Source organism: Lissotriton vulgaris, chromosome 2_1 (genome assembly GCF_964263255.1).
Source record: "Lissotriton vulgaris chromosome 2_1, aLisVul1.2, whole genome shotgun sequence".
In the NCBI taxonomy this organism is placed as follows: Eukaryota; Metazoa; Chordata; class Amphibia; order Caudata; family Salamandridae; genus Lissotriton; species Lissotriton vulgaris.
The window spans coordinates 623,190,976-623,214,373 of record NC_141687.1 but is presented as its reverse complement, the minus strand read 5'-3'; the positions used below and the strand labels follow the sequence as shown (position 1 = coordinate 623,214,373).

At 48.3% G+C, this 23,398-nt stretch overlaps 1 protein-coding gene across 1 annotated transcript in view; it reads left to right on the top strand.

Annotated features, from left to right (window-relative positions):
• RNF19B (ring finger protein 19B) overlaps positions 1 to 23,398 on the top strand; it is a 180,685-nt gene that overhangs the window by 61,984 nt on the left and 95,303 nt on the right. The window contains exon 6 of the mRNA XM_086955734.1: positions 15,608 to 15,748. Coding sequence (XP_086811860.1) covers positions 15,608 to 15,748 — 141 coding nt within the window. The remainder of the gene's footprint in view (positions 1 to 15,607; positions 15,749 to 23,398) is intronic.

Here is a 23,398-nt window from a genome sequence, read left to right as displayed (position 1 = left end):
CAAGACTTCCTTTTTGGCCCTGCAGTTGACACCATTCTAGACAAAATGAAGAAAGACACAAACTGCAAAATCAATTGGTGCATTGCAGTTTCAGCAACACAGAGGTTCCTTTCGACGCTCCTCATTCAGAGCAGCTACATGAGACAATACTTCACAGACCTCATTCAACATACGAAGGCAACACCCAAGGTTCCTTTAACCCCTTGGATGCTGATGACGGAACCGCTCCGTCATCAGCTGCGGGTGCGCTGTGCTGATGACGAAGCGGTTCCGTCATGGCCCGCTCGGCGCGTGGCGCGAATTCCGCGCCTGCGCTTGACTTTCTATTGAGCGAGGCGGGCCATGACGGAACCGCTCCGGCATGAGCACAGCTCAACCGAGGCTGGTGACGAAGCGGTTCCGTCACCAGCATGCGGCTGCCGCGAAGGCCCCCCCGCCCCCTCAGCACTCCGGCGGAATAGCCGCCGCAGTGAATGGGTTAACAAGAACTCCAACTGAGGAGGTTATCGGGCAACAATAACAAGGGGAGAGGACGTAGAGGCAATAACACCAGAGCCTCCACTGTCACAAAACAGTGACTTCATCACGCTACCTCCAGACCACCTAACACCGGTCGGAGGCAGACTCCAACAATTCCTACCTGTCTGGAACGCAATTACCTTGGACAGGTGGGCGAGACAAATTATCTAGTATGGTCATTGCCTAGAACTCACCTCTACCCCACCAAACATACCACCCAGACACCGTCCTATGTCCAAAGAACACATCACCCTGCTACAACAAGAGGTGAAATGCATGCTGGTAAAGGGGGCCATAGAGCCAGTCCCTGTCCAACACCAAGGGACATGAGTATACTCCCTATACTTCCTTATTCCCAAGAAGGACTGTTCACTCAGGCCAATACTGGACCTCTGACCCCTAAATCAATACATACTGTCGGAACACTTCAATATAATCACACTACAGCAAGTGCTCCCGTTGCTACAGCAAGGAGACTTCCTAGCAACATTGGACCTCATGGACGCGTATTTTCACATACCCATCCATCCAGCTCACAAAAAGCATCTCAGGTTCACAATAGAAGGTCAACACTACCAATTCAAGGTTCTCCCCTTCGGGGTGACCACGGCTCCAAGAGTGTTTACAAAATGCTTAGCCACAGTAGCTGCGCATCTCAGGAGGCAACACATCCATGGGATATATGATGTTACAACGCGGACTGTAACAACGCATACCGTTACAACGCGGATTTTACAACGCGGATACTGTAACAACGCATGTATTTACAACGCATTTTTTTACAACGCAGGTACCTTTACAACGCAGACCATTACAACGTAAGTATTGGTAAGTATATATTAATATTAATATTATAATAGTAAATTAATTTTTAAAAATATAATTTAATGTAATTTTATTTAATTTAATTTCAGTTAATTAATTTAAATTAAAAATAATATTTCTTTATTTTTACCCTGTACCCCAGAAACTCAAAACTGACCCTCAACCCCAAAAATAAATTTAAATTTTATTAAATTTAAATTAATTATTGTAAATTAAAAAAAATTTACTTTATTTTTACCCTGTACCCCTGTACCCCAAAAACTCAAAACTGACCCTCAACCCCAAAAATAATGTAATTTAATTTATTTTCTATTAAATAATTTAATTTAAAATTAATTGTAATTTATTTTTACCCTGTACCCCAAAAACTGAAAACTGACCCTGAACCCTAAAAATACCCCTTTACCCAAAAACTAAAAACTGACCCTGAACCCTAAAAATACCCCTTTACCCAAAAACTGTAAACTGAAACTGAACCCTAAAAATACCCCTTTACCCAAAAACTAAAAACTGACCCTGAACCCTAAAAATACTCCTTTACCCAAAAACTGAAAACTGACCCTGAACCCTAAAAATACCCCTTTACCCAAAAACTGAAAACTGACCTGAACCCTAAAAATACCCCTTTACCCTAAAACCCAAAACTGACCCTAAACCCTAAAAATACCCCTTTACCCCAAACATATAACATTTAAAATATAACTATATACTTACCAATACTTACGTTGTAATGGTATGCGTTGTAAAGGTACCTGCGTTGTAAAAAAAATGCGTTGTAAAAACATGAGTTGTAACAGTATCTGCGTTGTAATAGATGCGTTGTAACAGTAGTGCGTTGTAAAAAATGCGTTGCAACAGGTGCATACCCATCCATGTGTTCCCGTACCTAGACGATTGGCTGATACAAGCAAAATCGTACCAACAGTGTGCAAGAGACACGTCTCAGACACTTCGGCTGCTACACAGCCTAGGGTTTTCCATAAACTACCCAAAATCTCATCTACAACCATCCCACATACAATATCTGAGAGCTACAATAGATACCTCAGTGGCAAAGGCGTACCCAAACTCAGCGAGGATAGCCAGCATGCAGATGCTCATTCTCAAATTTCTGCCATAACACTCTTCCAGCTTGAGTATTAATGCAGCTCATAGGCATGATGGCCTCCTGCATATTCATTGTCCCCCATGCCAGACTTCACATGCGTCCATTGCAAGAATGCCTAGCACGGCAGTGGAACCAAGCTCAAGGACAACTACAAGACCTAGTGTTGGTAGACAGTCGTGCTCACAACTCTCTGCAGTGGTGGAACCCACAAAACCTTTCCACTGGGCGACTGTTCCAAGAGCCGGTTCCACAACTAGTACTAACAGCGGACGCATCACTGACAGGCTGGGGAGCCCACCTCCTTCACTACACAATTCAAGGGCTCTGGACAACCAAACAAAAGAAACTACATATCAACCAACTAGAGTTGCTAGCGATATTCCTAGCCCTGAAAGCATTCCAAAAATACTTGTACAGCAAGACTGTGTTGATCCGGACGGACAACATGACAGCAATGTACTATATCCAGAAACAGGGAGGAACACAATCTTCACAACTGTCCCACTTAGCACAGAGCATATGGAAGTGGGCAATTCCAAAAGATTTCTTTCTCCTGGCAGAACACCTCCAGGGAAAGACAATCAGATTGCAGACCTGCTCAGCAGGCACAGCCAGCAACTACACCAATGGAAGATTCACCCCCAAGTTCTCCAACTATTCTTCAGGCAGTGGGGGCACCCAGAGACAGACCTGTTTGCCACAAACAAACTCATAATGCCAGTACTTTGATGCCAGGTTCCCTCATCCTTTGTCACAAGGCAATGCGATATGGATGAACTGGTCAGGCAGATTTGCGTACGCTTTTCCCCAGCACCACTGATTCCGCTTGTGGCACGCAAACTGCGGCAGCAGTCACTCACACTGATCCTAGTTGCTCCCACATGGGCGAGACAGCCATGGTACACAACGTTCTTGGAACTTTCAGTAGTTCCTCATCAAAGGCTGCGCCTCAGACCCCATCTTCTAACTCAGAACCATGGAGAAATCAGACACCCAGATCCCAATCAGATGAACCTAGCGATCTGGCTCCTGAAGTCTTAGAATTTGGATACCTTAACTTGCCTCCAGACTGCATGAACATCATTAAAGAGGCAAGACGACCAACTACGAGAGCGTGCTATGCAGCTAAACGGAAGAGATTTGTTATTTACTGCAACAATAACCAAGTCAACCCTTTAGATGCTTTCATACAGAACATTATATGTTACCTGCTGCATCTTCAAAGATGCAACCTAGCGTACTCTTCCATAAGACTACACCTCGCGGCTATAGCAGCATACCTTCAAAACAGGCAATACCTTTCACTGTTTAGAGTACCAGCAATAAAGGCTTTTATGGAGGGTCCTAAAGGGGTGATCCCTCCAAGAAACCCACCTTCCCCAGTCTGGATTCTAAATATAGTACTTACCAGACTTATTGGACTTCCTTCCGAACCTCTACACTCATGCAAACTACAATTCTTAACGTGGAAGGTGGCATTCTTGGTTGCAATTACCTCACTCAGGCGAGTTAGCGAGTTACAAGCACTAACAATTCAGGAACCCTTCATGCAGGTACATGCTAACAGGGTGGTTCTTAGAACAAACCCTAAGTTTATGCCAAAGGCCATATCCAATTTCCATATTAATCGATCAATAGAACTGCCAGTTCTTCCAAAATCCACAGTCAGCTGAAAGAGCCCTACACACACTGGATGAAAAGAGCTCTGCTTTATTATGTGGACAGAACGAAATCATTTAGGAAAACAAAGCAACTATTTGTTGCTTTTTCACCACAACATAAAGGAAATCCAATATCAAAGTCAGGAATAGCCAGATGGATCGTTAAATGCATTCAAATATGTTATCAAAAGGGAAGATAGGAGTATATCATGAGCTAAAAACTCATCAATATTAGAGTCCAAGTATTAAATCCAAAAATTCAGTGTCTTTGTTTTATCTTCATTTATTATCCATTCTTAGGTAAGTCCAGTCTTCACCAAGAAAGCATACAATAGCCGCTGCCAACACGTGTTTCGTCTTGGTCTGGTGACCAAATGACTTTGTCAGGGCTGTAAATATTATATTTAATGTAGTCACTATTCAATTAAACTTCAATCCTACCATTTGATAACATATATAAAAAAGTCCATATCAAAACAAAGTGGTCTTAAAACAATTTTCAAATACTATTAGACCTTCATATAGAGGTATACACACGAGACCGATAATAGGGGTCCCCTAGGATTATGATAAAGATATTTTATCAGAGAATAACAGTTTAACACTTATAGTACATCAATCATTATGTATATACTTTCCTTCAAAAGTCACAGTTCTAGTAGTGTACCATATAATACACAAAAAGGGGGAGAAAAAGAGGAAGACAATAACATACTCCAAGTAGGAGGTTGTTTTAGTTCCAAGAAAAATTCCAAGAGAAATTCAATTCAAACGAAACCTTAAGATCCGATAGAAAACGTGAAAAGAAGAAACACAAAAGTGTGCTCATCCTATACTCTCAACATTCACCATAATTGTAAATAAGCTAAACGTCCGCAAACGTGAAGTCAAAACTAATAGAAATGTGATAGGAACTCATTGTGAATAGTAGATTAGTAAAAAGACAAAATAAGAAAAGGGAAAGTGAGTATAAGCATAATTTAGCTCACTCACCATATGACAGGAATAATACGCAATGAAATTCTTAGGAGAGTTCCTTACTCCATACACAGCATCCACTCATATGCTAGAGTAAAAGATCAAACCAGTATATTGTCAGCAAATGGAGTGAACCCTCCTAGAGACTAAAGGTCACGGTTACTGGAACTATTCCAAGAAACCGCGAAAGAAGGGTCAGTGTTTCAATGTAAAAAGATGATAGTATCACACACACTTATTTCCAAGATATTCCACGATATCTTGGAAATAAGTGAGTGTGATACTATCATCTTCTCAAGTTTACATTTGTGACCTGTTTCCTTGTCACATTGTTTGGTTCTGGGTGGGTGACCAGGACCTTCTCCTTGGAGCTAATCAGATTTTGTGTCTCATTACTAACTTTTCCTCCCAGCGCAATTAACTCTTATTCACCTGTTGTTTTGCTCTAATGTATCTCCATCTCTGCTACAATGGCGAAAAACAATCTGCGGATGGAGATGATGCCCATGCGCACTGTAGTCCAGGGGAGGAGTCACCTATCTCGTGATACTTCGAAGACTCTTCCAGGACAACAAGGTGCAATCATCCGGACGCAACACCAGGCGGCGATCTATGCACAGATATGAATGTCAGCAACCCTACATGCCAAGAACAGATTGTAAGAACTGGGACCACCAGCTCTCCGGGGGGTAGCATGGCTCGAGCAGGAAGGCAGCCAGGGGCTTGCGTGTAAAGCAGCTACTTAACACACTCATCCAATGTGACATGAAGTGGGCGCAATAATGGAGACCACACCATTAGCTGTATTTGTAAATCAAGATCTTTTATATAGATTTTAGATTAGAGCAAATCATGCAGTAGCAAATCATTAGCATTGCATTAAAGTACCACGTTAAAATCGCTCATGAACGCCTTCCAAATTGCACTTTCTGGAAAGTGACAAAACATTTCATTAAGTACTTTCAGTACAACAGAAAACTTCAAAGAACACAGCCTGTCACGGTATGCTACTCAGCAGGCAAAAAGGTAATTTCATAGATCCTAGATTAACCTGTAGGAAACAACCACAAGCATTTCTTCTTGTGAATACTGATCGTCTTGCGACCCAGAATCAGAATACCATTAGAGTGAATCAATAAGCATCACAGCTCGATCCCCTCAGGAACTGTAGAAGCCCACCCCTGCAAAAAATTCAGTACAGGGAAAAGGTCATCATCTTATAGCAGGCCTGAGTACAGTTAAGTAAGCATAAACCAAACGGGTGGCGTAGACTGCCACTAAACATCAACCACCAATAGAGCGTCAGAGTTTAATCCCGTCAGGATTCCTTGAAGCCCGCCCCTGCAAGGGAATTCAAGACACAGTACAAATCCCCATTTCAATTAACAGGCTTGTAAATATGGTATAAACAGAAGCCCTAAAGGCCGGATACTGGCAATATAGCAATTCAACATAGGGGTAAGTGTCTGTCCCCCAAGCCTCCAAACTCTCAAGGCACATTCAGGGGTGGTGGGCCAACGGGGCCCAGTCACAGTTCACCCTGGGGGAGGGGCGACCTCGGGCCTTACCCGGCCTACCGCCCTCCTCCCCGGGGGTTACCTTAAATATTCGGCCCTCCAGGGCCCTTGCGGTGGTCAGCTGCTGATAGGAGGGCTTCGGCCCTCTGGCACGCCTAGCAGGCGAAGGGGGGCAGGCAGAATGGCTCCGGTCCTTCCGGAGACTCTCGCAGCCCAGGGCGGGGCAGGAAACCAGTGCGGGCCCCGGTGCCGGGAACGGGGGACTTCCCTCGTGAGGGGAAACCAGAGGGGGCTTTTCCGCTCCACCGCCCCCTCCCCAACGAGTCCAGACTTTCCCCGGGCCTCCTCACGCAGCTACGGCCCGGGGACCAATCGGTACATGGGCCGGGGCTGTCCCGACCAGTAGGAAAGCCTGCCTCGAGGGCGCGGCAGCCAGGTCCAATGGCTGCGCGGCGCTCAGGGGATGGGCGGAGGATCTCCTCAGTCACGTGGGGCCCACTCCGGCCTCAGGCCTACTGTGGCCTGATTCACTCAATGGGGCAGCCCTCTCCTAGCACACGGGGGCCGCCGAGGGAAACACCATGACGGCGCTGGCACCGCTGGAGCCGCAACACACGGCGGGAGGGCCGGCAGTGGCGGCGGCGGCCGAATAGGCCTCGGGGGTGTAAAAAAGGGCGTCTCGCGTCCCGCATCTGTGAAGGGACCTCCTCGGGCGCCTCAGGGGCACAGCACGGCGCTGGACACCGAACTAGGTGAGCGCTTGAAGGGGCGATGTGGCGCTCCTCGGAGGGGCCCAGCGCCGGGGGGAATCTCTTTGCGCTACAGGACCGTGGCAAATAGCACTTGGGGATCGCTTCACAGCGCTAGTTGCAGGCAAGGCATGGAAGGCAATTTCAGAAGGTTCTGACAGGACAGGCAGTCTCTGACACAGCGCTTGGCAGGGGAACAGATAACAGCGCTCTTAAAGTGAGTCAGCAAGTACTGCAAGCAGGATGAGAGCAGAGCAAGTCAGTCAGGGGGAGACAGGTAGGGCCAGGAGGGCCCACAGCAGGGAGGTGAGTGTGCAGGGCAGCACAGTCCAGTACCTGGTCGATCCCCCAGCAGTCTCTGGTCGGAGGAAAGTAGACTTCTTGGCGTTTGGATGGTTCTGCGCCCTTAGGTGAGGGTTTCTTGAAGTTGGGGAGGGGGGTTGAGTTGGAGGCTGGATGAATTCTCCTCAGTCACTGCAGATGGACCCAGGGGTTTCCTACCACTGGGCCAGATCAGGGGGCTAGCTTAGGACACCTCACCCAGCTTAAGAGGCAGCACCTAAATCCTGTCACTCCCAGTAGCATAGGTTCCTAACTAGGCCCTCCCGCCTAAAACTCCTGCGTGGGTTCCCCAGGTCAGTGATGCCCCAACTGACTAGAAAAAGTTCCCTTCCTTGCTTAAGTATGCCCAGGTCAGGTGACCACTTTTTAAGACGGAAAAACCTAACTCTGCCTTTCTTCTGGAATGTTCCAGGAGCTTCCCCACTCTACCTATGGACAAGGGCTGGGTGGCTGGTATTGCAACATTGTATGGGGATCCAGCCTGCTCCTGGCAGCTAGGGTGCTACATTAAAAGACCACGCTGCAGTAGCAGGGGCCAGTGGCCGCCATGTTTGAAGTAGAGAGCACCTGCACCCTTACACAGATTAGCTATGAAAAGGTGCCCTAAGACCTATGTGCCAACAAAAAGAAGGTCGGAAAAATGAGGCAAGGGCAAACAATCACAGGGAAAGACCACCCTAGGGCTGACGGGTCTAACACAGATGCATACTGGTAAGTAGCATATTCCATCTGTAAGAAACTGTAGTTAGTGTTAGATTCCTTACCGCCCCAACCATCCTCCCCGTTCTGCGAACCAATATCTAGGGTTACGGTTCTTCCCTTTGAGGGCCCTAGTTTTGCAGCATGAATCTTTCTGGATTCACTATGCTGTGCATTATTCCGCGGTCTGGTGGTTGGGTCCGGAATCGTAATCTTTTCTTTGTTTATTTTTTTTTTCTTTCGTAGCCCAGGTGGGCGTCGACGTCCCACCTTTTGGTGTCCTTCCGGTGACGTCGGCATGCTTCCAGCGGAATCTCCCACCTTTGGGCGCCATCTTCAGATTCTTTTTTTCGCCGTTGGGTCTGGATCGTTCCTAAGAGGGCTCCAGAGATTTGGAGAAAAAGAAGCCAAGGTTTTGGAAAGAAAAGAGAAGAGCAGACAAGGTGAGACTACATCAGCGAAGTGGACGACTAAGGAAGAGGATCTTTGAAGAACTTCGACATCCAGAAGAGCATGCGCAATCAGGGGGCCCCCTGAACGCAAGAGATGTACAACACACCATTCAAATTCTGCAAGAACTGCCACCACAAGTACGCGCAAAAAGACCAACATCCAGTCTGCAACCTCTGCCTACCGGTCGACCACGAAAGCAGGGACTGCAACGCCTGCTCCGCCATTACGCCGAAGACCCTTCGTGTGAGAGAGGCAAAGGAGAGCTAACTTCGCCATGTAGGGCAAGGTCCAGCCACCGTCCATTGGAGACCTGGGACTCTCGACCGACGAGGATTACGTCGCCGAAGAGGACGACGGCTACACGGTCGTAGAGACCGATAATACGAAGACTCCAGAAAAGGTAGGAGACTCGACGCCCCGAAAAACTCTCGACCGTCTGCCCAAGACTCTTGAAAAAACTAGGGCAAGACCCCGAAAGCGCCGCCGCCGAAAACTCTGGCGTCGGCAGCAACACCCAGGGCCAGCGGATCCTCACAGGACTCCCAGGCGCCGAAGGGAGTCGACCAGCCACGGTCGACGAAAAACGTCCACGAAAAGGAACGCTGAATGCCGAAGACCTCTTCGACGAAGGACGCTGATACCAGTCTCGCCACCGAAACCAGTCTCGACGCCGAAAACCGGCTCGACTTCCTCAAGCCAGACAAAGAGACCGGCACAACCCATCAGCGCCGAAGAGGTGGCCGAGATGGGAAGAAAGAATAGAAGACTCGAGGCAGAGATGGAGAACATCTTGCAGCGAAAGAAAGACTTAGACGAAAGGATGAGAGTATACAATTCCATCGAAGCCAAAGCCACCGGTGGTCGAGATCGTCGAGGAAGATGAGTTCGAGGTAGAGGCACCGCCGGAAAGCCAGGAAGATCTGGAATATCGGTAAGATGACACTCCCTACTACGAGGAGGGGGAAGATGATGACCAGGGCTCGACATACTCTGACAGGACCTAGAGTGGCAGGACCTTGAGGCTGAGAGTCCAGAAGAGGGAGTGGGCACGTATCCGGCGAGGCCCTCGCCGCCTGAAGACATTGGACTTTACAATGAAGTCATCAAGAACGCAGCATCAGCGTTCAGAGAAACTCTAAGAGGAACAGCCTAAGGCGGATTTCCTCGTGGAAACACTGCTCCCCATACAAACTAGGAGCCTGTACCTGCTAATGCTCAAACATCAAAGGACAAGGCAGAGAGGCTTTCAAAGAACCTGCGACTTGTAAACCCGTCACACCCAGGACGGAGAAGAAGTACAAGCACTCCCCCAAGGACCCAACCTACATCCAGGGAACGGTCACTGCAGACTCAATCATGCTGCAAGTGCAAGGAAAAGGGCCAATGTCCCGACAACGTCAGGACCACCTCCAGACAAGGAGAGCAGAAGGATGGACCTGACAGGGAGAAAGATCGAGAGGAATGCTGCAATGCATGGCGCATGGCCAATTCCAACGCCCTGCGGTACAGGCACCAATACCAGACCCTGGATGAACTGGGCCAGTTAATCAAACACCTCTCACAAGAATACCAGCAAAGAGCTACGCACCTGGTAGAGGAGGGGAAGAACGTGGCAAATTCATGCCTAAAAACAGCACTGGACGGTGCAGACACAGCCAGCAGACTTATGATGCTGGGCATCACGGAAAGGAGACGAGCCTGGCTCAGAATATCTGGTTTTAAACTAGAGGTGCAACACAACATCCTGAACAACCCGTTCAATGGTGAGACACTGTTTGGAGCACCAGTGGACAAAAAGCTCACCCAGTTGAAAAAGGACAACGACACCGCAAGATCCATGGGGGCCTTGCAGTTCAGGGGAAATAAGAAAGGAACCCAGTCACGGAGACTAAACTGGAGAGGGGGAAACCAGCCGGGGACTTCGCACCAGACTTTCCACCAGACCCACCCAGACTCGACAAGGCAGGCAAAAACAACACTGGCAATACCAACAGAGGGGCCAGTCAGTTTGCGGGAGGGGGAATGGACGTGGAAACAGAAGAGGTGGACAACAACCCACCTCCAAGTGACTCTGCCACATTACCAGTGCACACCCTTTCAAAAACTTCACGGGTGGAGCACAGATACAACAAAGGGGGGTGGCTCGGACTAAACATCCAAGAGCACGTAACACTGGTGGGAGGAAGACTGAACCTATTCTTCCAGGAGTGGAAGAAAATAACTACAGACAGATGGATTCTCAACACCATACAGTACGACTACTGCATAGAGTTGGAAAGAACACCACCAAACAAAAAACCAAAAAGAGCACTAGCAAAGAAGGAACTAGAGCTACTTCAATGGGAAGCACAAGAACTCCTGCAGAAGGAGGCTATCTAGTTTGTACCTCCCATGTAGAGGAACAAGGGGGTGTACTCTACGTACTTCCTGGTACCAAATGTAGACTAAACAATGAACTATCCGGGACCTAAGGTTCCTCAACAAATGCATATAAACCCAAAAATTCAAAATGACGTCCCTGCAAGAGGTCCTTCCACAGATACAAGGCGATGACTTCATGGTCACCATAGACCTCAAAGATGCCTTCCTGCACGTCCCAATGAACAGGCGGCATAAACATCTGCTCATACAAGACATGCAAACGACACGCACAGCGAGTGACAGACACGCTGATGGCCCTGGGTTTCTCCATCCACTGGGGAAAATCCTCAATGAACCCAGAACAAGTAAAAAAAAAATTCCTTGGTGCACAGATCAACACTGTACAGGAGAAGGTGTTCCCCAGCGAGAAGAGAAGGCAGGCGCTGTTGAAGGAGGTGTGCAAAAACTGGAGTCTAGAGGGAAAGACAGAGCTAGGACGCCCCCCAGACATACATATATATGTATGTCTGTTTGTATTACAGCATTGGCAGCACAGCGTCTTTAGCAGTGGCTTTCAAATTGAGTGGCCCTGAGGAAATTGCCTGATTTATACCACGGCAATGAAACATGTCGGCTGTAAGTGGGGTGTGAAGTGATAGGTAGTCTTCACACTCTCCTTTTTTAATTTAAGTGTTTTACTGTTTGCAACAGAGAAAGGAACAGAAGTAAAGTTTGAAGTCCTAGTTGCACAGTATCTTATATGTTTAAATGTTTAATGTTGTTAGTTTTTGTTACATATAAGTTGTGTTCACTGCACCACGCACTGTCTTTACACTTTGGGTTTGAGGCACGTTTCCGTTAAAGCTTGATGGCACCAATGATGATAACAGGGCCATCCTGGTGAGTACCAACCAGGGGTCCCATTGGTGGTGCGCCCGTGAGGTGCCATCTCGCTATTCACACAATTTTTTTGTCCGTTCAAAGTGTATGTGAGTCTTGTGCTGTCTTGTACTGTCGAGATCAGAGCGAGGCTGCTTTTTATTCAAGCAATAGATTAAGAGATCATGAGTATCCCTAGATGAAGGAACTCCCTGGTGTGATCTACAAGCAACCAGTGATCTCTAGATATCTTTAAAAAATATTGCAGTGAGAACTAGGACTTGTTTTGTTTGATGGCTGTTGAAGGAGGCACACCTCTGCCAGAAGGGGCGTGCTCTGACAGTGAGGATGGCGAGCAAGATGATTGGCATGATGGCCTCATGCATACACATAGTGCCAATGTACAACTCCACATGAGACCACTCCAGGAGTGGCTACAAGACCAATGGTCACAAGCTACAGGTTGTTGGGAGGATCTGGTGGTTGTAACGCATGCAGTGCACGAGGAGATATCCTGGTGGAACAAAGGAAACATAACAAAAGGGAAGCCTCTAACACCACCAACTGTGACCATCACCACAGACTCATCTCGGAAGCGATGAGGAGTACACATGGAAAAAACTCAGGGTGAGTGATCTGTGGACACCAACGGATGCGGTCAAACACATCAAATACCTGGAACTAAAGACTGTTTTCCTCTCACTAAAGGCATTCCAGACGAAGCTGTACAACCAAACAGTGTTGATCCAGACAGACAACACAACAGCGATGTTCTACATAAACAAGCAGGAAGGGACACAATCTGCCCCGCTGTCAGAACTAGCGCAGGAAATATGGAGATGGGCCATCCCACTGAAAATAGACCTACTGGCGATTCACCTGGCAGGGAAGGACAATGTGGAAGCTGACTGGCTAAGCAGACAGACATCGGCTTCACACTAATGGGAGATCAATGCCCAAGAGACAAGGAGATTGTTCGACAGGTGGGGAACACCATCGATAGACCTATTTGCAACACGCCAGAATGCAAAATACCAGCACTTCGCAACCAGGGGAAGGGTCACTGGGGAATGCCCTATGGATAAGCTGGTCAAGGACATTTGCTTACGCTTTTCCGCCGATTCCCCCTGATACACAAGGTACTCAGCAACTGCAGGACGAGCAACATGACTCGGATACTGGTTGCATCACAGTGGACCAGACAGACCTGGTACTCTCAGATTATGGAGATGACACAGAGTGCACCACACAGATTTGGGAGAAGGAAAGACCTACTCTCCATGCATAACGGAGAGGTGTTGCATCCAGAGCCGGAAAGTGAGACTTTCCAGCCTGGCTCCTGAGGACATAGAGTTCTCACACCTTAAATTACCTGCGAGCACCCTGAAGGTACTTCGAGAGGCAAGAAGACCTAGCACGCGGAAGTGCTGTTTGGCCAAATGGAAGAGGTTCACACTGGTGCAGAAAGGAAAAACTGCTCACAAGATGACAAGAGACTCAACAGTGCTGAAATACCTCACGCACCTGCTCGAGGCTAAGCTGAGCTCATCCTCGCTAAGGGTACACCTGGCAGCCATAGTCTCTTACACTAGAGGAGAGACCGAGAAAAGCTTTTTTACTTCACAGATTGTAAATAGATTATTGGAAAGTGCAAAGCGGATCGCACCGCCAAAGAGGTTACCAGCACCCGCGTGGAACCTCATTCTAGTACTGACGGAACTCATGAAAGTGCCCTTCGAACCGATCCATAGGGCATCCCCACAAATGCTAACTTTGAAAAACGCTTTCCTAGTGGCAATCACCTCGCGACGCAGGGTGAGCGAGCTACAGGCGTTAAAGCTACAAGAACCCTACATGCAAATTCACAACAATAGGGTGGTGATGAGAACGGACCCACACTTTATGCCAAAGGTGGTGTCTAAGTTCCACATCAACCAAACTATTCAAATACCTAGTTTTTTCCAGAAACCAACGACAAACGCAGAAAAACAAAACAATTTTGTGTCGTTCGCAGACAGTTTCATGGGAAAAGCAGTTAAGGGGACAATTGCACGATTGATTGCGCAAGCAATACAATTCTGCCACAAGCAAGCTGGGCAAGAACTAGCGGAGGGCCCGCGGGCCCATTCAACCAGGAAAAAGGGAGCAACAATAGCCTTCCTGGCTAACACCCCCATTCAGGACATATGCCTGGGGCAACATGGGCCTCAGTGCACACGTTCACAAAACACTACTGTGTGGACATACAGATGAACAAAGAAGCACAAGTAGAACAAAGTGCTTCCACACATATTCAAAACCCAAAGCTCATCTTCCACCCAACCGCCCCAATGATAACAAACCGCTACAAAGTCTGTGCACAGCATAGTGAATCCAGAAAGATTCACGCTGTAAAACGAATTGTTTCTTACCTGTCGGTGTAGTTTTGCAGCTTGAAGATCTTTCTGGATTCACTAGCGAACCCACCCACCTCCGCCAGAAAGATGAGACTGGAGAAAGGTGGTAAAAAACGGGGAAAAGACTTAACAGACTTTTGAAGGAAAAAGCGGTGAAACAAAATATTGAAACATTGCCATACTATTCGGAAACAGAACACAAACTGGGAAAAAAAGAATCCGAAGAGGACGCCCAAGGGTGGGAGCTTCCGCAGGAAGCATGCCGACGTCACCGGAAGCACACCAAAAAAAAAAAAAACGAAAAAAACAAAGACTACGATTCCGGACCCAACCACCAGACCCCTGAATAATGCACAGCATAGTGAATCCAGAAAGATCTTAAAGCTGCAAAACTACACCGACAGGTAAAGTATTTCATGGCACCAGTGTCTGTTTTTATCATGGTCAGCGCGTGAGGGTGGCGTCTAAGTACTCCGATGTCATCCCGAAGCCGACGACTGACGTGGAGCCGCAGGCGACGCCTACCGACGCGCAGGGGTACTGCTACGCAAAACTTTCCGGATTCAGTCTGACACCTGGGGGTATTCTAAGGTAAGGAATCTCTCACTAACTACTGTTTCTTACAGATATATCGTTACCGAAGGAAAGTAACTTGAGCATCTGGGTTCCTGAAGCGTTGTCCGAGCTGCTGCTTGCTATTGTGCATAAATCAAACTATTACACTAATTTCTCAAGCTGGGAAATGTCAAATTCTTCATTTGCTACTGTGAATAATGCAATACTTTTTGACTTAAAAAAGTATGTCTCCCACCCCCGCCCCCCGCATCCCAGCTCTGTTTACCAATTTTCTTTTGTTTTTTCTGCTCCTCCCTTATCTCTGTTATGAGATCGGTCGCTTTATCAGCACTGTGCTCCACTGCCCTACTGATTACCAATGTTCTTGCCAACTGTCTTTTCCCTGTATTTCTTAATTTGCCAGTGTTTACTCCATTTGCAGGTTCTCCTCCACCTCACTCTTATTTGCCCTGTGTTTCTGGTGATTTATGTGCTTTGATAGACCTTGCTTTCTTCTATTTTTACCTGCTTTGAGGTTCATTTTTGATGGTTTCTTCCATTGCAGGTATTGGGGTGCCAATCATGCTGGCATATGTATATGGTGTGGTACCGGTCTCACTGTGCCGCGGAGGAGGATGCGGCGTCAGTACAGCTAATGGTAAAGGAGTGAAGATAGAGTTTGATGAAGAGGATGGACCTATCACAGGTACTGCAGTGGTGAAATTTCTTTATACATGTCTCACAAATGTGACCGGCTTCAGTCACAATCTAGTGTGGCCTTCGTTGGCTGTTCATTGGCCTTGTGCATGCCATGGATGTCATTCAGTTTGAGGTCTTTAATCCATAAGCCTTCTTGCTTAGAAAACTGAAGGCAGTGGCTGATTCCCAGACTGCGTGCCAAAATTGGACCAAAATACCCACACTGCACAGTGAAGAACGTGTGGAATAGGACAGTATTATACTCCAAAAAGCTTATTTAAAATAAGAAACCTAGTACAATGCATCGAGCAAGATGGGTAAAATTATTTATATATAATATATTATATTTTATGCTCTTGGACTGGGATGGGCGCTTCTGTAGATGCTGTTGGGAACTACCATCTTAACTACCCCACCTTATTCTCACATATGATTTAAAATGCTGAAGAGTAACAGTTATCCCATATCAAGCACATCTGCTGGGGTTATGTTTAGCCTGTAGACTTGTTTATATTTTAAAATCTGACCTGGCGTTTGACTAAAACTTTATTACTCTACTTTAGTATGCCAAATGCAGCTAGAGACCTATGGGCTGGAAGTAGTCCCTTTATGGACACAACTGCTGCCCTTTGGCATCTGATCCCCTTTTCAGCTTTCAGAGCTTGAGGTTTTTAAAATTCTTTCTTAGAACACATTCCACCTTTTCATTTTCAAACAGTCCATGGGCCACTCTCTGTGAAGCCGCAGCCTATTTAATACAGTTGCCGCCATTTTCTTTAATTTCTACATTTATCAAGCATTGGCATAGCCAATAGGTCTCGCGTTCAGGACCATATACGTTTTTAGCCATGCAAAGTTGATGTTCTTGCACTAAGGATATTGTGCTGCATAACTAAATACTTAAGGTCCCAAAAGCGAGACCTATTGGCTATGAATCGAACGGACTCCTCAGGCATACGCCGGGAGCATTTTTAGAGGCTAATTTTAAAAATGTATTGTAATTTGTGTATAACTCTGTGCAAACTAAAGCTTACCTCAAGCCCACCTCAAACAGCCGAGAACGCTCCTTAGCGCCGGCTGCAACGATCAGCTAGACGCCATTCCGGCGAGACCTTGGGCCACGCCCACATTGCAGGCCACGCCCCCTCTGCCAGGATACAAATAAAAGCGCCAAAACCAAGCGCCGCCACAGAATCGAACGGACTCCGCAGGCATACGCCGGGAGCATTTTTAGAGGCTAATTTAAAAATTTATTGTAATTTGTGTATAACTCTGTGCAAACTAAAGCTTCCCTCAAGCCCACCTCAAACAGCCGAGAACGCTCCTTAGCGCCGGCTGCAACGATCAGCTAGACGCCATTCCGGCGAGACCTTGGGCCACGCCCACATTGCAGGCCACGCCCCCTCTGCCAGGAAACAAATAAAAGCGCCAAAACCAAGCGCCGCCACAGAATCGAACGGACTCCGCAGGCATACGCCGGGAGCATTTTTAGAGGCTAATTTTAAAAATTTATTGTAATTTGTGTATAACTCTGTGCAAACTAAAGCTTACCTCAAGCCCAACTCAAACAGCCGAGAACGCTCCTTAGCGCCGGCTGCAACGATCAGCTAGACGCCATTCCGGCGAGACCTTGGGCCTCGCCCACATTGCAGGCCACGCCCCCTACTCCAGCTGCATCATGTGTTGTCACCGGAAGCGCAGCGGACGAGCGCAGCGGGAGCGCCGAAGGACCTATAGCTCCACTGCTTACGCCACATAGGAAGTAGAGCTACTGCCTTGTGTACCCGCACTTTTGCACCCTCATCCCTCCCTCCCTCTTGCTCTGAATGCAAACATTCCTTCCGAAACACCCTGGCATGTCCCTCGGTACAGAAATACTGCATGTTGGCATTAAATTGCCGTTCATTGCCTAAGCATAGCATTCAAATGTCCATGCTGCTAGAGGAGCGCAAGCCAGATGTCATCTTTTTAACAGAGACCTGGCTCTCCACTCAATCTGACCCAGACATTGTCGCAGCTCTACCCAGTGGATACCTCATCGTTAGATCGGACAGACCAGTAGGGAGAGGCGGCGGTCTGGCTATCATACTCAAAAACCAGTATCGTTGCCGTACCACGGCAGAAACTATTCCCGAGTGCGAAAGCATAGAATTCTGCATAGAGTTCAACGCCAACACTTCTTTCTCGGGCACCTTGATCTACCGTCCTCCTGACCCAACAAAACTGTTCCATAGGTCGCTCCCAGAGATTATAGCGAAACGAACTCTATCCGCTGCTAATTACAGTCTTAGGAGACCTGAATCTTCATTTTAACTCCCCCTCAGATAATATTGCCAAGGAGCTAATAGACTACCTTGGAGCTCTTCAGCTGTCCCAGCTGGTCACAGCGCCAACCCATCAGAAAGGCAATCTGCTTGATCCAATTTTCAGCAGCTGCAGCGATCTGACTGTTGACTACCCAATCCCCCTCCCATGGTCAGATCATTTTCTGATTCCGTTTTCCTGGGCCACCCACAAGGTTCCCCAGCTACCCCCCCCGGATAACAATCAGGAGGAACTGGTCAAAACTCCAGCTGGAATCCTGGATGCACAGCCTGGACTCTACCTGCCCGCCCCCCTGCTCAGACCCCAGCATAGCAAACGAAAATTATGTCAGCTGGATCACTAAATCATTAGATACGATCCTCCCTCTCCGCAGATCTTCATCTAAGAGAAAGCAGAAATCAGCGCCCTGGTTTTCTGACTCTTTAAGAGAACTAAAACGCTGCTGTAGGCAACGAGAGAGAGCCTGGCGTCTAGACTTTCTCCCGGATAAAAAGGCAGCCTACCAAGAGGCGATAAAAGCTTATAGAGATGGGATTAGGACGGCGAAAGCGACCTTCTACTCTGATAAAATCCTGGAGGCTAAATCGAAGCCCAGGGAAATCTTTCAGATAATAAAACACTGCTCAAGTGTCATCACCGCCCCCCCTCCGAGCAAAACTCAAGACCAATGTAACGAGCTTGCGGACTTTTTCCACAACAAAGTCCTGAAAATATACTCCACCTTTCAAACGGGAGCTACAGTTCCGGAGATAGCCGACCTACCCCCTCCTAGAATCCCCCCTCCCCCAGACCAGTCAACCCTCGAGCACTTCCCTCCCCTGGACCTCGACACCCTCTGCAAAATGGCACGCCAAGTTAAATCGGGCTCCCCGCGTGACCCAGCACCACCAGAAGTTCTGATACAAGCACACGAAGTCACCCTGCCTGTTATCTTGGAACTCCTAAATAAATCTATAGCCGCATGTGCTGTTCCTACAGCATGGAAACAAACCATGGTGCGGGCGCTGCTGAAAAAACCTAACCTGTCCAGCTGGTCCAGTTTATTGAAAATCACTCCCTACTGGATGCTTCCCAGACAGGTTTCAGGCCGAAACATGGCACCGAAACTGCCTTACTAGCGGTCGCCGAGGAATCCCGAAGGGTACTGGATCAGGGATGATCAGTGGCAGTGATCCTCCTTGATCTAAGCGCCGCCTTTGATACGGTCAGCTATGCCACCTTGCTGAACCATCTCCGGGACATCGGAGTCTCAGGCGACGCTCTAAGGTGGTTCGACTCCTTCCTGTCTGACAGATCTTTTCAGATCTTCGACGGCGACACAATATCAACCAGCAAGCCTCTCAGCTGTGGAGTACCACAGGGCTCCTCCTTGAGCCCTGTGCTATTCAATGTCTACATGAGACCACTGGCTGGGATCGTCAAACCGTACGGCATCAAAATTGTGTCGTATGCCGACGACATTCAGTTAGTGGTATCATTGGCTCAAGAGAACATCAGTCAACCCCAGGGAGGTTTGCTGAGCTGCCTAGAGGACGTTAAGGAGTGGATGACCAGCTCCTCCCTTAAACTAAACGGAGATTAAACAGAGCTCATGCTTCTAGGCGCAGCCTCGCCAATACCTTTCAACTCCTTGTGGCCCCAAGCTCTGGGCACTCCCCCTATCCCCAAGGAAAGCGTCAAGAGCCTAGGAGTGTGGCTGGACAGGAAGCTCTCCTTTTCCACCCAGGCTACTAAGCTGTCCGCCACCTGCTTTGGCATCCTCAAAACTCTGAGGAAAGTCCTTCCACTTCTGCCTCTAGAAGCCAAGAAAGTGGCAGTACAAGGCCTCATACAGTCTTGTCTGGACTCAAACAATGCCCTATATGTAGGGGCTCCTGAGATGACTCTCCGGAAACTGCAGGTGGTGCAAAACTGCGCAGCACGCACCCTGCTGCAGATTCCACGAGCCCAGTCAGCCAGACCTGCATTAAAAAGTCTTCACTGGCTGCCAGTCAAGCATAGAGTGGCATTCAAGGCGTTGTGCATTGCGCACCTGGCCTTTTGGAAAACAGGACCCGCAATCAACAGCAACCTTGTCATCCCCTATCACCCAAATAGGAACCTCCGCTCCACTGATGCTTTTCTGGCAGTGGTTCCTAGAGTGAAGAGAGCCAGATCCGGGGGCAGGCTGTTCTCACTGAATACCGCTAAACTTTGGAACACCCTCCCCCTTATACTCCGTTCCAACCCGGACCTGCTCTCATTCCGTAAAAAGTTGAAGACATTATTTGCCAAAGCCTCCGAGCTCTAATCCATCACTCGGCCTGTCTCTCCGATTCCAACCTCAGCGCTTGGACGGCCCTGGGCAGCAACCGCGCTCAATAAATCTTATTCTATTCTATTCTATGCCAATGCTTGTTCTTTCTTTCCATTTGTACTGCATACTGGTAATTATGGGTGATGGCCTGCTTAAAGCCATTTGTGTGCGCTAAATCTGCAATTCAAAGGGCTCGCTGATCTTCACCCAATCAATTCCCATACCACCGTAGTGCTGTAATAATTGTTTGTTTTGTAGAGAGGTGTTTCAGGGACATGTAAGACTTTTACGCCCTCCTGCCTTGAGACCTATCATTTGCTTGGATCCCAGGGCTGAGAGCTCTGCCAAAGGTGCTTAACTGAAGAGAAAGTTTGGGTGCAACCTGGTCGCTGGTGATGGGCGCCATCGTTCCTATAGAGAGAAACTAACGGGTCTCTATTTCCAGCTCCTCCTTTGACTGACAGCCTCTAAAGACTAGAGCCTGGAAAGTGGTGGCCTGAGCGCCCTGAGGAATTCTGGATAACAGTTCAACCAGGCAGACCAGCATTCACCCAGAGTGAAGAGGGAGGGTCCAAGGCCTTGATCAATGCCCATGCTTCTCACAAGCCAATTGGATAGCGTGTCACGTCCTCCTACACTAGTGCTCCTGATGCATATTCTGGAACTTCACTGCAACCTCCATCTCATTCCTGTGAGGGAGATTAAGTTGGGCATTACTGCTTCGGAAAACCTAGCTTGCAGACAGTGGCACCAGAGAGTCCAAAGTCACGATCTTGAATCCCAACACAAAGTAAGGACTTGTAAAGCGACTCTCAAGGAATGGCCCGAAGCATGAGCCGCTCACAGGGAGTGATGGCCACTGAATGATCTAGTCAACAGTTTACACGTGGCAACACTAACAGTGGTCCAGTCTACACCATGGACCATGTTGGCACGTGCAGCCTGCCAGCTACATGAAACCAAATGCAGTAGTTGAGTAGGCAGCAATCAATCAGAATTTATAAAGCACACTACACACTCGCGAGGGTCTCAAGGCGCTGGGGTGGGGGGAGGGGGGAGGAGAGAGGAGAGAGGAGAGAGGAGAGGATGGCTGCAGCTAGCGGTCGAAGAGCCAGGTCTTGGGTAGTCTCCTGTAGGACTGTGGGTCTTCTGTCTGGCGTAGTGGTACAGGGAGGGCGTTCCATGTCTTGGCGGCATGTTGTGAGAAGGACCTGCCCCCGTCGGTGTTTCTGTGGATGCGTGGGACGGTGGCCAGTGAGAGGTCGGCGGAGCGGAGTTCTCTGTTGGGTACGTAGAATGACAGTCAGCTGTTGAGGTATTCTGGGCCGGTGTTGTGGAGTGCTTTGTGTGCGTGGGTCAGGAGTTTGAAGGCGATTCTTCTGTCGACGGGGAGCCAGTGCAGGTCTCAGGTGGGGAGTGATGTGGTCTCAGCGGGGGACGTAGAGTCTGCTGATGAGCTTGGATGGGGCTCTGGCGTAGAGGGCGTTGCCGTAGTAGAGTCTGCTGCTGATGAGGGCGTGGGTGACAGTTTTCCGTGTGTCTGTAGGGATCCATCTGTTGATCTTGCAGAGCATGCAGAGGGTGTAGAAACAGGTTGAAGAGACTGCGTTGATTTTGTTGGTAGTGGTGAGTTGCGAGTAGAGGATGACTACCAGGTGATTGGTAGGAGTCGGGCGGTTCCCAGGGAGGTTGGCCACCAGGAGTCGTCCCAGGCGGAGGGGTTGGGTCCGAGGAGGAAGATCTGTCTTGTCCGTGTTCAGTTTGAGCCGACTGTCTTCCATCCAGTTGGCGACAGCCTTCATACCACGGTGCAGGTTGGCTTTGGCGGTGAGGGGGTCCTTGGTGAGGGAGAGGATCAGCTGTGTGTCGTCTGCATACGAGATTATGTTGTGGTCATAGAGTCTGGCGATGCGTGCGAGTGGAGCCATGTAGATGTTGAAGAGCGTCGGGCTGAGGGATGATCCTTGCGGGACGCCGCAGATGGTCTTGGTGACTCCTGAGTGGAACGGGAGATGGCGGACACTTTGGGTTCTGTCGGAGAGGAAGGAGGTGATCAATTCCAGGGCCTTGTCGCAGATCCCTGCGCCATAGAGGCGTGCGCTTAGTGTTTGATGGCAGACAGCACCAGTCTACCCCACTGCATGTCCCTCACCCCTTTTGCCAAGAAGATATTGCACACTCAGTCAGCAGAGGCAGCCTTCAGACACTGACAGATTACACAGCCATTCACTCGAGCGCTCAGACAGACACCAGCCTGAAACAAGGGACAATCTGAAAGCTGGTTTTGTAAAACTAACACCGACTTCCTATAAGTATTTGAGGCCTGAACATTAAACATAAATTAATGCCATGCCTGCCACTAACAGCCTGGCTTACGGTTGGCAAAGGAAAGTACACTTATATCTGGACTAAGTGCTAAAGATTTAACATCAACTTGAGAAATCGGTGGGTACTGAGTAATCATCCCACTCTAAAAATGGTATGAATGTTTAATTGCTACCAAGAACTTCTGCCGCAGTCCCGCAATCTCACCACCCCCAAAGAAACAAATCAGCCAGCCACAACCAATGCCCCAGTGCCAACTCCTGGCAACGCCGTGCACTGGCTGCCCTGCTTCTGCAATAAAATGGAACTAAAACATACAAATGACACATCTTCTAGAGCACCCATAACCCAAGCGTTATGCTAATGAAGCACACACTTCGTCAATTACCGTAAGTAGCTCCAGCTCTAGTCTAGCCAATTGAAACATTTCAGGCGTCCGCCCTAAAACGAAACCCTTTCATACGCCCATCATCAGTCGAGCATTTTCAACTCTCTATTGTGACGCAATTAGGGGCAGGGCAGAATTTACCAGCCCGGGACCTATAGCAAGATACGGAGGTGGGGGGGGGGGGGGGGGGGGGGGAATATTTCAACGCGCATGCTGTCAAGTTGTTCGGGTGGTTTGCTGATAACAAATTACAGGTTATTTTATTTCCCGATTAGCTTGGACAACTCTTGTTTCAAAAGGGAACTTCTGAGTTGCAAGTTCTG